This window comes from Hibiscus syriacus, unplaced genomic scaffold (assembly GCF_006381635.1).
Source record: "Hibiscus syriacus cultivar Baekdansim isolate YM2019G1 unplaced genomic scaffold, ASM638163v2 tig00110482_pilon, whole genome shotgun sequence".
Lineage (NCBI taxonomy): Eukaryota > Viridiplantae > Streptophyta > Magnoliopsida > Malvales > Malvaceae > Hibiscus > Hibiscus syriacus.
Window position 1 is genome coordinate 3,827,944 of NW_024062758.1, and position 13,743 is coordinate 3,841,686.

At 36.1% G+C, this 13,743-nt stretch overlaps 1 protein-coding gene and 2 pseudogenes across 1 annotated transcript; all 3 read left to right on the forward strand.

The window, feature by feature from the left end:
* Positions 1 to 141: 141 nt before the first annotated feature.
* Positions 142 to 3,099, forward strand: LOC120128615 (tafazzin). Its single transcript, XM_039146275.1, has 7 exons — positions 142 to 475; positions 758 to 876; positions 962 to 1,027; positions 1,144 to 1,341; positions 1,850 to 1,968; positions 2,143 to 2,248; positions 2,438 to 3,099. Exons 1-7 carry the CDS (start codon positions 256 to 258, stop codon positions 2,996 to 2,998), a joined length of 1,389 nt encoding a protein of 462 aa, XP_039002206.1. The 5' UTR covers positions 142 to 255; the 3' UTR covers positions 2,999 to 3,099.
* A 1,479-nt stretch (positions 3,100 to 4,578) lies between these two features.
* On the forward strand, positions 4,579 to 7,596 carry LOC120128704 (annotated as a pseudogene).
* Positions 7,597 to 10,463: 2,867 nt separating this feature from the next.
* On the forward strand, positions 10,464 to 12,143 carry LOC120128682 (annotated as a pseudogene).
* Positions 12,144 to 13,743: the final 1,600 nt, after the last annotated feature.

A 13,743-nucleotide genomic window follows, 5' to 3' on the forward strand; every position in this document is an offset into this window, starting at 1 on the left:
TAAAATAGATTGGAAACTGAAGAGACAACTGTGTAATTTACCCTTTGTTTTAACTATAAAAATCGAGCCCTACTTGAACTTACTATGCTCGCCGTCTCCTGCGTTTTCTTTTCCACTTTTTATTTCTTGTTTCCGCTCCCTACACTTTCTCCTTTCTCTGCTTTCACCAGATCGAAGCGAATAATCAAACAAACATATTAAAAATAAAAAATATTTATTTTTCACAAATTCGCTCAAAACTCTCCTCCAGAAACAATGGCCGTTCAGCGGTTAGACAGAGGCGATCTATGGAAGAACAAGGCTCGCGTCTTACAACTCCAGCTCAGGCAGCGCTTCAGGGTGGCCGTTGATCGCCACCGCCATTCGGTGTTCGCTGACCGTTACTTCTCCTCCACGGTTCAACGCTGGCTCCGTCGCTTCCGCGACTTCCGCCGTGATTCTCTCCCTTCTTCCTCCGCTTACTACCGTAAACGAGGTCGCTTTCCCCGCTCTGATTTCCACGTCTTCGATCTATTTTATGAGATATTTTTGCTTTTTAGGGAGCTCAAGTTTTCCCCCTGTTTTTTAACTTTTGATAATTAACACTATAGAGAAAAAGAATGCCACGAATAGTTGTTTCGAAACAAAATTATAATTTGTTCGCCCTCAGTTCAACTTTTTTTGATCTCATAATTTGAACTTTTTAAACTTATTTGAATGTGTATTGTTAAAAATCTTCGAATTTTTAGCTGATCAATTTAAGTTGCTGGCCTTGCAGTGACCAAGGACTGTAACGCGGAGGAGGATTCGGCTATTTTTCGAATGCTTCAAGCTGTAGCTGTTCCTTTGATTGGAAACGTTTGCCATGTTTTTATGAATGGTCTCAATCATGTCCAAGTATGTAATTAAGAAAACTCTATTGTGTTAATTGGCATTTATTTGACAGTTTCTAGGATTTGATACAAGTTCTCTAATGTGACAGGTTTATGGCCTTGAAAAATTACACGATGCCTTACTTAATAGACCCAAGAACAAGCCCCTTATAACGGTATAATCTATGATTTTTGCTATTTATCTTTTTTAACTTTTGTCTCGTTCACCAGTTTTATGTATGATCCTATTATTATATTTAGCATATGCGGATGAATGAATGTTTATTTGCAGGTAAGCAATCATGTTGCTTCTGTGGATGATCCATTTGTCATTGCTTCACTGCTTCCTCCCAGAGTTCTTCTCAATGCTGAGAACTTGAGATGGACCCTGTGTGCATCAGATCGATGCTTCAGCAATCCCGTTACATCTACATTCTTTCGTTCTGTAAAGGTGTTGCCTGTGTCTCGAGGTGATGGGATTTATCAGATGGTATGCCTTTTAAATTTTGACATTATTCTTATCATGGAACAGTGTGTATTAAATGCCGAGTAAGTTGATAACCACACATGCAAGTGCATATGAATTTGGAAGCCTTGCTTTGCAGAATTTGTGGTCTGCATTGTTGAGATGAGTGACATTCAAGTGAAGGAAGAGGAAAACAAAGAGGAGTGACATTTGAACTTCTTTAAAATGGATATGATTGCTGATGTAGTAGTTTGATTGTAGACACATTCTTCAGTTTTATGAATGTGTATGAATGCGAGAATATATCGGTTTACATGCACGATTCATATTGTTTAGTGCCTTGAGATTTTGTTTCCTTTTCCGGACTTCTTATGATGCATAAGTTATGTAATATGTTTGAGACCCTAGATATTTGCACCTTTATCGACAAGTTTCTTGTATGGTATATTAAGGTTAATCTGCATGTATACGTCTTTATTACTTAAACGAGTGGCATCATGCTTATTTCATCATTGTAATTCTAATGTAACAGGGCATGGACATGGCCATTTCAAAACTGAATACTGGTGGATGGGTTCACATCTTTCCAGAAGGCAGTCGTTCTCGAGATGGTGGAAAAACAGTTAGATCTTCTAAGAGAGGCGTTGGCAGGCGAGAATTATTCTCTTTATATGTTTTCTTACATCAGGAAATAAACAGATCCGTCTCCTGCTGAAATCTGTGTTAAAGAGATAATTTGTTCAATAAATGGAACTTTTATCTTATTTGTTGCATTTCTTGTTAGTTAAAATGTATTTTTTTTAAAACATAATTATGATGATACAGGTTGGTTCTAGATGCTGACACTACTCCATTTGTTCTGCCATTTGTTCACACTGGAATGCAAGATGTTATGCCTATAGGAGCCAATTTCCCGAGGATTGGCAAGACGGTATGTACTTTTTCCATTATCCTCTTTGCTTAATAGGCATTCTTTTGAATTTCACCTGCAACGGTCGAAGTTTGATTATCTCTTGTGACTTTGCACATTTACTTGTTGGTTATATTGAGTTTTATGTCGTTGATTACATTTCCCACCAATTAGTGTTGTGGCGAATTCATTTATACATGAACTTTGCAGGTGACGGTTCTAATTGGAGACCCTATACATTTTGATGACCTGCTCAATGTCGAAGACACCCCAGATGCATCAAGAGGGAAATTATATGATGCCGTTGCATCTAGAATCGGGCACCAACTGCAGAATCTAAAAGTAAAAGTCGACAAATTAGCACTTGAGCAATATATCGAATTAGAAAACCTTAACAAAGATGGTGCAGAATGTGCAGCCAATATCTTGCACCAGGTAGATTGGGATCCATTCGGCTTAGGAAGCCATGAATATATGGGAGATGAACCATCGGTAGAAAAAATCCGAGCTCAAACAAAGCGGAATGATATCGGTCCCGAAGAAGCCACTCCGGATAGGTACCTGAGAACGGGATTTTCTTGTGAAGGTGGGATCGGTTCAAGGATTCGCAGTTATATGGATCCAACTGAATTAATGGGATTCGCGGCGAGAGGTTTGCTGATGAACCGGAGATCGAAGGAAAATTATTCGAACATTGGTGACATACGCCCACTGAAAATTTGGAGACGGTTTTTCGAAGCTAATTTGTTACAACAATGGAATACATGTTAAATTCCATTGCTGGAACATGTAAATAAAAGATTTGATGTTTAGTAACTTTGTTAAACAGCAGTTTTGATCTATGCTAATATAAATTTCCAGCCATTTTATTTCAAATTTAGCAATATTTATCTTAAATATAATATAATATAATATAATATAATATAATATAATATAATATAATATAATATAATATAATATAATATAATATAATATAATATAATATAATATAATATAATATAATATAATATAATATAATATAATATAATATAATATAATATAATATAATATTATACCCGCTAAATATTTATGAAAAATGCTTATAATTGATACATATTTATATTTTTGAGTTTGTCCTAGAATAATGTTTAGAAGCGTTATTTGTTTGGTTTAAAAATTTAATATATCCATATAAATTGAGCGACTTCAATGATAATATAATTGTTATTATTTATTAAGGTCTTAATTTTGAACATTAGAAATATTAGATGTGTGATTGTTTAATGTCAAATGATTAAAAATTATTTTTGAATAGATATTGCCTTTATTTACTTCAAATTAATCAAAAAAAATTCACAGGTCAAATCAAAATTTAATTTGATTATTTCATCAGATATTTAGACGTTGGATTTATTGAGTTTTCTAAACTTTGATTATTGGTTAACTAAACGAATTAATCAAAGTAATTGAAAATATTAAATATGTATATATATATTAAATTTAGATACCTTAAGAATTCAGATTTTATTATTTTTAATCAATTTTATTAAATTTTTAAAATCTAACCGAATTTAGATCTAAATGAAAAAAAAATACTTATATTAAACACAAATTAATCTAACTAAAAAGCGTATGACAATTTTTGATTAATTCAAAAATTAATCAAATTAATTGAATTTTATTTGATTTAATTAAGAACTATTAAAAAATCAATACTAATAACAGTTTAAAAAACCAATTAATTTAATTTTAAGACAAAAATGTATCAGAGGTCCCTATACTTTTAAAAAAATCAATGTCATCATCGTATTTTTTTTCTCTAAATGTGACTCTTCGACTCAGAAAATAAGTTCAATGTGACCATTTGACCAACGCTTTTGGTCGTTGACTATTACAGTACTAACGTGACAGTTCACGATGGTTGATAACGTGATGAATAATATGGTAGATGAACTAAATTGGTAACTCAAACATGGTAAATAAATTAACACATCAGTATCGTGGACTACTACGTCAGTATTGTGAGCTACCACATCAATGCCGTAATGATCAAACGATGAAAAAATTAATAAAAAAACTATATTAAATTTATTTTCTGGATTAAAGAGGCTTACTGATAATAAAAGTAATACGGATATCACACTAATTATGCTTGAAACGCGATGCTACCCAAGTGCATCTGAATTCTGATCCCAATAAGAGATAAATTAAACAAAAGATTGGGCTGTTCTGAGAAAGAATAAGCCCAATAGTTACCGGAGAGGCCTAAATGAACAATTCACCGCCTGCGATGTCTTCCTTTTCGTCGCGAACAAGAGAACTATAAAGATCTTCATTTTTTTGTGGCCTCTTTTACCTATTATCTCCGCCTTTCATTTTTTTCTCCATTCGAACTGCTTTCTACGCTTTGTCGGACTCATCTCTCGATTGAAATATCCGTTCTTGAAAACCGTCACCAATGGCGACCGCTATGGTGGAAGATTCGACCTTTGAAGAAGACCAGTTGGCTTCCATGACCACCGATGATATCGTCCGAGCTTCCCGTCTTCTTGATAATGAGATTCGAATTCTCAAGGTCCTTCTCCATCCTTGCTCTCTCCCCATCTCTATCTCTGTTGATTATTATTATTTGTTTCGTATGTCTTTAGGGTTTTAAAATCCACGACTATCAATTTTAATAAAATGTCGTCTTTCAATTATTCTATGTTAGTCGGGTCTTTGTTTTGGATATTGATTAACCTAAGTATGTTTTACAATTAAGGGAAGGTTCTTTAGTTTCGTGGTAAATTTCGTGGTTTTATTAGAAATGTGAAATCTTCTTGCTTGAAGCTAAGCAATTTCTGTTACACCGAAAACTTTTGGTCTTTCGGAAGAATGTAGCTATATTTAGCGTGAATTTTCTGATTTTTGTTTTAATTGGTTTCTGGGATTGAAGGAATGCAAAGGACAAATCTCGAGTTGGATTCATACAAGGAAAAGATTAAGGAGAATCAAGAGAAGATTAGCTTAACAAGCAGCTGCCCTACTTGGTCGGCAACATTGTTGAGGTAAATCTTGCATCTTTTTTTTTCTTTCGTTCTTTCTTTCTTTCTTCATTTGTGTTCCAGTAATCTTCTATTGATTCTGCACGGGTATATATGATTATGAATTTAAACATCCTCAAAAGAGTATTCAAAGGGGTAGCAGTAGCAGATTAATAATGAGCCATTACTGATGTAGTTATATCGTAGAAAAGCAACCTTGTGCCTTCTATATACTGATGTATTTTTTATTTTTTTAAAAAAGTATTTTCATGCACTTGGAGGTTCATATCCCATGCCCATATTCAAAAATATGCCTTGACATGGGTAAGAAACATGGGGTACTTGAAGGAAAATGAAGAGTAGGGGGTCACATGGTGTCTGCTTGGGTGCTTTAATTTTAAGTACAATTTCTTTCAGATATTGGAGATGAATCCTTAAGCTGAATAAGAGGAGGATGGTGCCAACATTGATCTAGACTCGCAAAGGAAGGGCAAATGTGTTGTGCTGAAAACTTCTACTCGGCAGGTAGTGGAAGGGCATGATTTCTTATCTCCTACTTGTAAGAAATTTGATAATCTGTTCTGTTTTCTATAGTGAAATTAGTTATCAAATATCAAATTAAGATTTTCTTGATATTGTTGAAAAGAAAAATTGGTTTCATCATGACTTGTTTTTTAGTTACTACAGACCATCTTTCTACCTGTTGTTGGACTTGTTGACCCTGATAAATTGAAACCTGGTGATTTGGTTGGGGTCAACAAAGACAGCTACTTGATATTGGATACTTTACCATCTGAGTATGACTCCAGAGTAAAGGCTATGGAGGTTGATGAGAAGCCAACTGAGGGTTACAATGATATTGGTGGCTTGGAGAAGCAGGCAAGTTTTTTTTTTTTAATTCCCACCACCTCTCTCTCTGAGAATATTATTTCATAACTATTAAATTATTGTTTAATGTTGTTTTTCTTATGCTTGTTCCTGGATCAGATCCAATAACTAGTTGAGGCCATTGTGTTGCCCATGACTCATAAAGAACGATTTCAAAAGCTAGGCATTTGCCCACCTAAGGGAGTGCTCTTATATGGACCTCCTGGCACTGGGAAAACACTGATGGCTCGCACTTGTGCAGCACAGACCAATGCTACGTTTCTGAAGCTGGCAGGCCCCCAACTGGTTCAGGTATTAACTCTTGTACCCTTTCAACTTAGTTCTTTGTATTTCAACCTTGTCTACTCCTTTCAATTCATATTGCAAATATTTTTTTGCCATACTCCTTGGTTAGTAGAACATTATAGATTTTTTTAATATTTAACCTCATTATGTTTTGATTTTATGTTGGCTTGCTTAGGCTCTATATTAAGTAACATAAATGTAATGCATGTAGATGTTTATTGGAGATGGAGCAAAACTTGTACGTGATGCTTTTCAGCCTGCAAAAGAAAAATCTCCTTGCATCATTTTTATTGATGAAATTGATGCAATTGGCACAAAGCGATTTGATAGGTAATGCCATATCTTAATTTATTCATAAGCAAATTTGTTGAGGCTGGTAGTGGCATTTATTTGTGGATAGATCCACTGATTCTTGTTCTGCCTGTTATCATTTGCAGTGAGGTGAGTGGAGATAGGGAGGTTCAGCGAACAATGTTGGAACTGCTCAACCAGCTTGATGGCTTCAGCAATGATGAACGCATTAAGGTTTGCCTTGGCATGATTTTTTTGGGTATTTATTTGCTAAAATATAAGTGATCCATAATGTGTTGTAGGTCGTAGCAGTAACCAACCGAGCTGATATTCTAGATCCTGCTCTGATGCGTTCTATTCGATTGGATCGTAAAATTGAGTTCCCGCATCCCACTGAAGAAGCAAGAGCTCCAATCCTTCAGGTATGTCTTTCAGGGCCACCACCAATTCCACGGATTCTTACCTGGGATGAATTATAGTGAATACTTGCATTGATTTTGTAGATCTACTCAAGGAAGATGAATGTCCATCCAGATGTGAATTTCTAGGAACTTGCTCGGTCTACAGATGATTTCAATGGAGCACAACTGAAAGCTGTTTGTGTGGAGGCCGGCATGGTAGCTCTTCGCCGTGATGCAACTGAGGTGCAGTTGTTAATTTACTTGAAATTTGTTTTTGGCAAGAAGAGCTATTAGGGTGTTTCATAGTGAATGGGGGTTGGGTGTGCATTTGCAGTTGCTGTGCATATTAAAATGGGTTTTGGATTTTACAGGTCAACCATGAAGATTTCTATGAAGGTATCATTCAGGTACAAGCCTAAATTACTACGCTTGATCAGAGACAACATTTCTCTGGGAGAAGGGCATGTCCAATTATATCGTCTTAGGTTTGCAGTTTGCTGATATATTTAAAGACTGCCATGCTTTTGTACACAAGTTTTTGGAAAAGGATGGTCACAACAGTAACCAGGTTTAAGAATTCATTAATTTTATCAAATTTAAGTTTAAAAAACATTTCTCTAAACTAAAATTTGAATTCGAACCCATTATTTTCTTCCAAAAACTAGTTAAAAAATAAACAAACAAACAGTGAAAATAAATTTTAAAAAATAAAAAAAATAAACTTTGTTACCTGTGGCAAGAATCGAGATTGTGATGAATGGGCTAAATTTTTTTAATGATGCATTGAGAAAAAATAGTTCGAATAAGGCCGAGTTAATACCACCATGTGACATAATTTTTAGATAGGGCGAATGTTACATTATCAAGTTAATACCACTATAAGATATATATAATTTTGGATGGGAAATGCATGAAAAAAAAGAGTTCCCCCAAATTAGGTTTTTTTTCTTATGGACATTGTAAGTTGTTCAAACTATGTTATGTTATCTTAATAAAGTTGCTCGAATTGTATCCCGTTATCATGATACTACAAGTTGTTCTTTCTGTTACCCCGATAAAGTTGCTCGAATAATATCTTGTAACCAATTTTCTCGAACCATGCCCTGTTACCCTGATCAAGTTGCTCGAACCATGCTATGCTACTTAGACACTATAGTTGTTGAAGTTTTAGGGTAGCAGGGCATGGTTCGAGCAATTTGGTAGCAGGGCATAGTTCTACCATCTTGATCAGGGTAATAGGACATGGTTCGAGAAACTTGGTAGCAGGACATGATTTGAGCAACTTTATGGGGGTAGCATGAAGAACAACTTGTAGTGTTAGGGTAGCAGGGCATGGTTCGAACAACTTGGTAGCAGGACATGGTTCAAGCAACTTAATCAAGGTAGCAGGGCATGGTTCAAGCAACTTAATTAAGGTAACAGAGCATGGTTCGAACAACTTATAGTGTTTAAGTAAAAAAAAATTTGGGTAAAGCATGGAAATGCATGCGTTTCCCATCCAAAATTATCTCGCATGGAACACTATGCGTTCCCATTGGTATTATAGCATTCACCCTATTTGAATAAATAATTTTAATTCAATCCTATTCGAACTATTTTTTCCAATGCATTATTCAAAAAAAAAAATTCCCTGATAAATGTAATTATCAATTTTGTCCTAGTATAATATTTAGGTACGAATCTAAACGATTTTTTAATCCATAAGACTATCCAGATTTTTTATTTTGGAGAATATGAAAAAAGCTACAGTAATTCTAAAACTCGTCACTTCGATGCAATGAGTTTAAAATGATGAGTTCTGGGAGATATACTATTTCAATAGATCCACATGAGTAGGTTCCATGTGGGTCATTTCTTTATTTAAATTAAAGAGATTTATCATTTCGATGTGATGAGTCCGTTTAAAAAAATAATTTTAAAAATTATAAAAATAATTTTAATATTATAACTGAAAAAAGAGAACTCGTTACCTCGAGGTAAGTTCAATTGAATTAAAAAAAATATCCGTTGGTCAACGGGCTACAACAATGGTTACATGGCAACGATCACCATGGAACTCGTCACCTCCATAATTTTGAAAATTTTAGTTGTTTATAGCCATTGGGATTAAGGTTATGAATTGGATTTTGGGGTTTAAGTTTTTTACTATCCATTATTATGAAAAAAATTAAGAAAGTTTCTTACTTTCTGAAAAAAAATCAAGAAAAATGGTTTCCCGAGAAGAAATATTACGTATCGATGATGTTCATATTTCATCGATCGAACTCCATCCGGAAGAAGATCGGAGCATTCGTCATTGCGGGATGACATTGAGAGATCCGCATAAGCGGATGATGATATCTTCAACAATCCAGTCTATATGTAGCCATATTTGTACGCGGTTTTAAGGTGTATCCAGTGTTGATTTATGCTCTGATTGAACGTTGGAGGTCCGAGACACACACTTATTATTTCCCGAGTAGTAAAACAACGATTACTTTGAAAGGCGCCGCTTGCCAATTTGGTGTTCCTATCAATGGTATCGTTGTCGTCAGGCGGACCGATTACAACCCCATCACTTTGATCTACGAAGTTTTAGGAAAGAAGCCACTATCCGAGGTCATGGACGACTATCGGATATGGATGATGTGGTAGGAGTCCGAATTTCAATTGAGGTACGACTCTAACGAGGAGGATGTTGTGCTTTCTTCACATCAAATGTTCGCCACCTTACACTTTTGTGTATTTTAGGGTCAATCTTTGTTGTAGATAACTACAAAAGAAGAGAGAGAGAGTTGTCATCTTCTTAGTTAGAAACTGATTTATGAAATTGAAGAAAAACATTAATCCTGTGCTTATAATTGTGGTGTCACTGCATTGGAACTCAATCAAGACTATTGAATCAATGTACGAGTGTTTTCAGACGGCCTCGAATCTGCAAATTATCTATGGAGACCCAACATTTAACTGTATCTCTGTCAATTGCAAATTCGTTCTGCATGAGATACATGAGCAAAATGCCTAAAATTTTAAGAGGTATTAGGCAGCAGACCACTTCTTTGCACTAGAAGAGTTTCCTAAGCTTAAATTAATGGAGCATAGCATCTCGACATAATCACAGAATATTGTTTATTTCTGTGGAAGGAGCAATATGCTTATTGTTCTCTCCTGTCAGGAAAGCCTTTTTTTAAGTTTATTGTCATCAACTCTTCCATAGTGAAACATACCATTTTCATTCTTTATGCTTATCATTACATTTTGTTTTCTTAGTTTTCTTGCCAAGGTCAAGTTTCAATTTTTTTTCCCTAACATGTCCTGATTTTGTTATTTTTTCAGGCAAGGAGAGTTTTCCTCAACATGTAAGACATTTCCTTTCTTTTTTGTCGAGTAATGTTTGGTTATGGATTTTATAGTGAAGAGACTTGGTGTGCTGAAATACTAAACCGTATGTAAATGAAAATTGGAATGAGGAAAAGAGTATCTCATGATTTATTAAATAATCAAACCGGTACACCTTAGCACCAATCTAGATACAGAAACAAAATAAAAAAACCCAGAAAACCTATAAGAAACTCCCCAAACAGCCAAATAAAACAAGGACAACCCTATTTGATACCAACTCACACCTATCCCGAGCCTCACATCACTAAAAACCAAAATAACCCAAAAAAATACCCATATCTATTAATGTGAAAAAAGCACAAGCGACTCCAAGAGCCGAACCATCTACATATTTGGAGAAGCAACATAATCCAATCAATTAAAACTCCTTCAAAAACCGCTGATAGACCAAAGCCCAAGCTTCCTCCGAGACACTTAAGCGACCTTAACCTTTTGCTTGCTCTTTTTAGATGCAGATCATGAGTAGTGGGACGACATGCTATCTTCGCAGAAACTTCATCATCTGCTACCTACCTCTTATGTTTTTTCTGCAATGGACGACCATGTCCATATATATCTTACGTCGGGTCAATGATTCATCCCTCATCCTCAAATTCCAGTGGAAATGTTTCAAATAGTTCTAGTTTCAATGGTCACTGGAATGGTCCATCAGTGGCTAGTGAGATACCTACTCTTATGCTTTTCCTGCAATGGATCTCCATTATCATAGTTGGGAGCACCATTACCCTCCATTCTCTACATCTACACGTACAATTGGTAGTTCTGATAAGCCTTCAATTACACCTGTCAGTCAAAGGCCAGCCAGGAATGGTTCGGATATGCCAAGACCGGAGTCTTTTATGCATCCATTTGTTGTTGGCCACAGGTATGGCTCAACATAATTGACTTGGATTATTTGATTGGGTTTTCACTGCTCTTTTATGCGCATCCATTTATTTTTTTGTTCTGTTCAGCATCTATTTTCCAGATGCAAGCAATGTTTCCTCACATAAACTCCTCTCTCCCCTCCCCCAGTAAAGGACTAGAATCGGACATTGCGGAAACATAAGAGCTTGATTTTATTTATTATCTACTGCTTCTCTTTTTAGACTAAAATATCATTCCAAAATATATAACATTAGACAGTTGCATTTTCCAAGCATATATAGATCAAACGGATTTAGGTTTTCACAGTTCTGGTGCTAGAGTAGCAAGTGAGGCTCCTTCCTCGTTTATACCTGCTTACCATGGTAGCAATGCCCGGGCCCGTTATAGAGTTCAAGCGCTTCAGGCATACTATCAACACCATCACCCTAGCACTTTGCCAACATTACAGACACCCAGTATTTCCAGCTCCCGTAGGTCGAGCAGCCGTAGAAGTCGGCCGTGATAGAGTTCAAGCACCCGTATGTTGGACCTGTGGCCTCATCATCCGACCATACAAATGGCTTCTATTTCGTTGCATCAAGTACTTCCGGCGATCACAACTTTCAAGAGCCTGAAAACCCTGTATCAGCTCACTTCCATGCTTGGGAAAGAGATCAGTTGTCTTCATTTTCACTGAACCAAGTTGACAGAGATTCAGGTTGGGTTGCATTCAATGAGGCTGCAACCAGCGGTTCGGATCCTGGCATAAGACCAAGCATCTTCCGCCAAAGGCAAGGATCCGAGTCACAAAGACGTTCATAGCGATTTCTTCCTTTATGAAAGGAAATGAAGTGTAAGCTAGCAGTGATAAACTAGAAAGGAAAGAGATAACCAAAACAGAAGGAGGGGATGATGTTTACTGAAGTCAATCGTAAAACAGAAATGAATACAATACTCTGAAAAATACAAAAAATGCTTAACTTGGATAATGAACAGTGGACAGGCCCACTATATATACAACTAAGGCTAACCAACTAGCCCAACTGAATGGCCCAACTGACTAGAATTCAGTTACAACAAATTAACTAAAACAGTTACAACTATTACAGCTACAAACAACTATATAATACTTTAATATTCTCCTGGTTTTCTAATGATCTGAATTGCCACTTCAACATTTTCCTGGCTTTTTCAGACTTGCTTCTCATGACTGGTATTGTTGATTTCTGCCCAAGACTTAACACCAAGATGCGAACGCATATCACTAAATACTGCAGGTGACAATGGCTTGGTGAGTATGTCAACCACCTGTTCTGCAGAAGAAACAAAATTTACACTGAGTTGTTCAGCCAAAAACCTTTCCCTCACAAAGTGAATATCAATTTCCACATGCTTTATTCGAGCATGATGTGTTGGATTTGCTGCCATAGAAATTGCAGAGGTGTTATCACACCACACAACTGGCTTTCCAGTTACACTAATGCCAATTTCATCAAGTAACTGTTCAATCCAAATCAACTCAGAAACAGAGTTAGCAAGGCTTATATACTCTGCCTCTGAAGTGGACCTAGAGACAACACTTTGTTTCTTAGAGCACCACACAATTGGATTACCTCCAAGATATACACAGTAACATGTTGTGGATCGTCTGTCTTCCACCAAAGCTGCTCAGTCTGCATTAGTGTAGCAGACTAGACTGAAGCTGCCAGTTTGTAATAAAAATACCCATACTTAAGTGTCCCACTGAGGTATCTTAATATGCGTTTCACTGCCGTCCAATGTGTATCACACGGACTGTTCATGTACTGACTAACCTTGTTAACAGCATAGGCTATGTCAGGCCTTGTTAAATATACATACTCCCACAAAGTTGCGATAAAGATGAACATCACCAAACAATTGTCCATCATTTGCCTTGAGTTTAGGAGCAAAGACCATAGGCGTGGGAGTTGACTCATCTAAATTTGACCTTTTTAACAACTCAGAAATATATTTTCTCTGGTTTAAAACCAAGCCTCTTGGAGAGTGTTCAACTTGCATTCCAAGAAATAATTCTAACTGTCCCAAATCCTTAAGAGAGAATTACTCATTAATTGCTTGCACTATGGCATCCACTTCTATCACCTGACTTCCTGTGATGACTATATCATCTACATACACCATTAACAATACTTGAGAACATGCTGAATTTTAGATAAACAGGGAAGAATTAACCCTTGAACCAATAAACCCCAAATTTTCAACTAAAAACTTCCTCAAAGTCTCAAACCATACTTTAGGTGCTTGTCTAAGCCCATAAAGGGCCTTCTTCAAGCAGCATACCAACTCCTTCCGATCTTCACTTCTCTGCTCAAAACCTGAAGGCTGACACATGTATATTTCCTCTGTTAGCCTTCCATTGAGGAATGCATTATTGATGCCA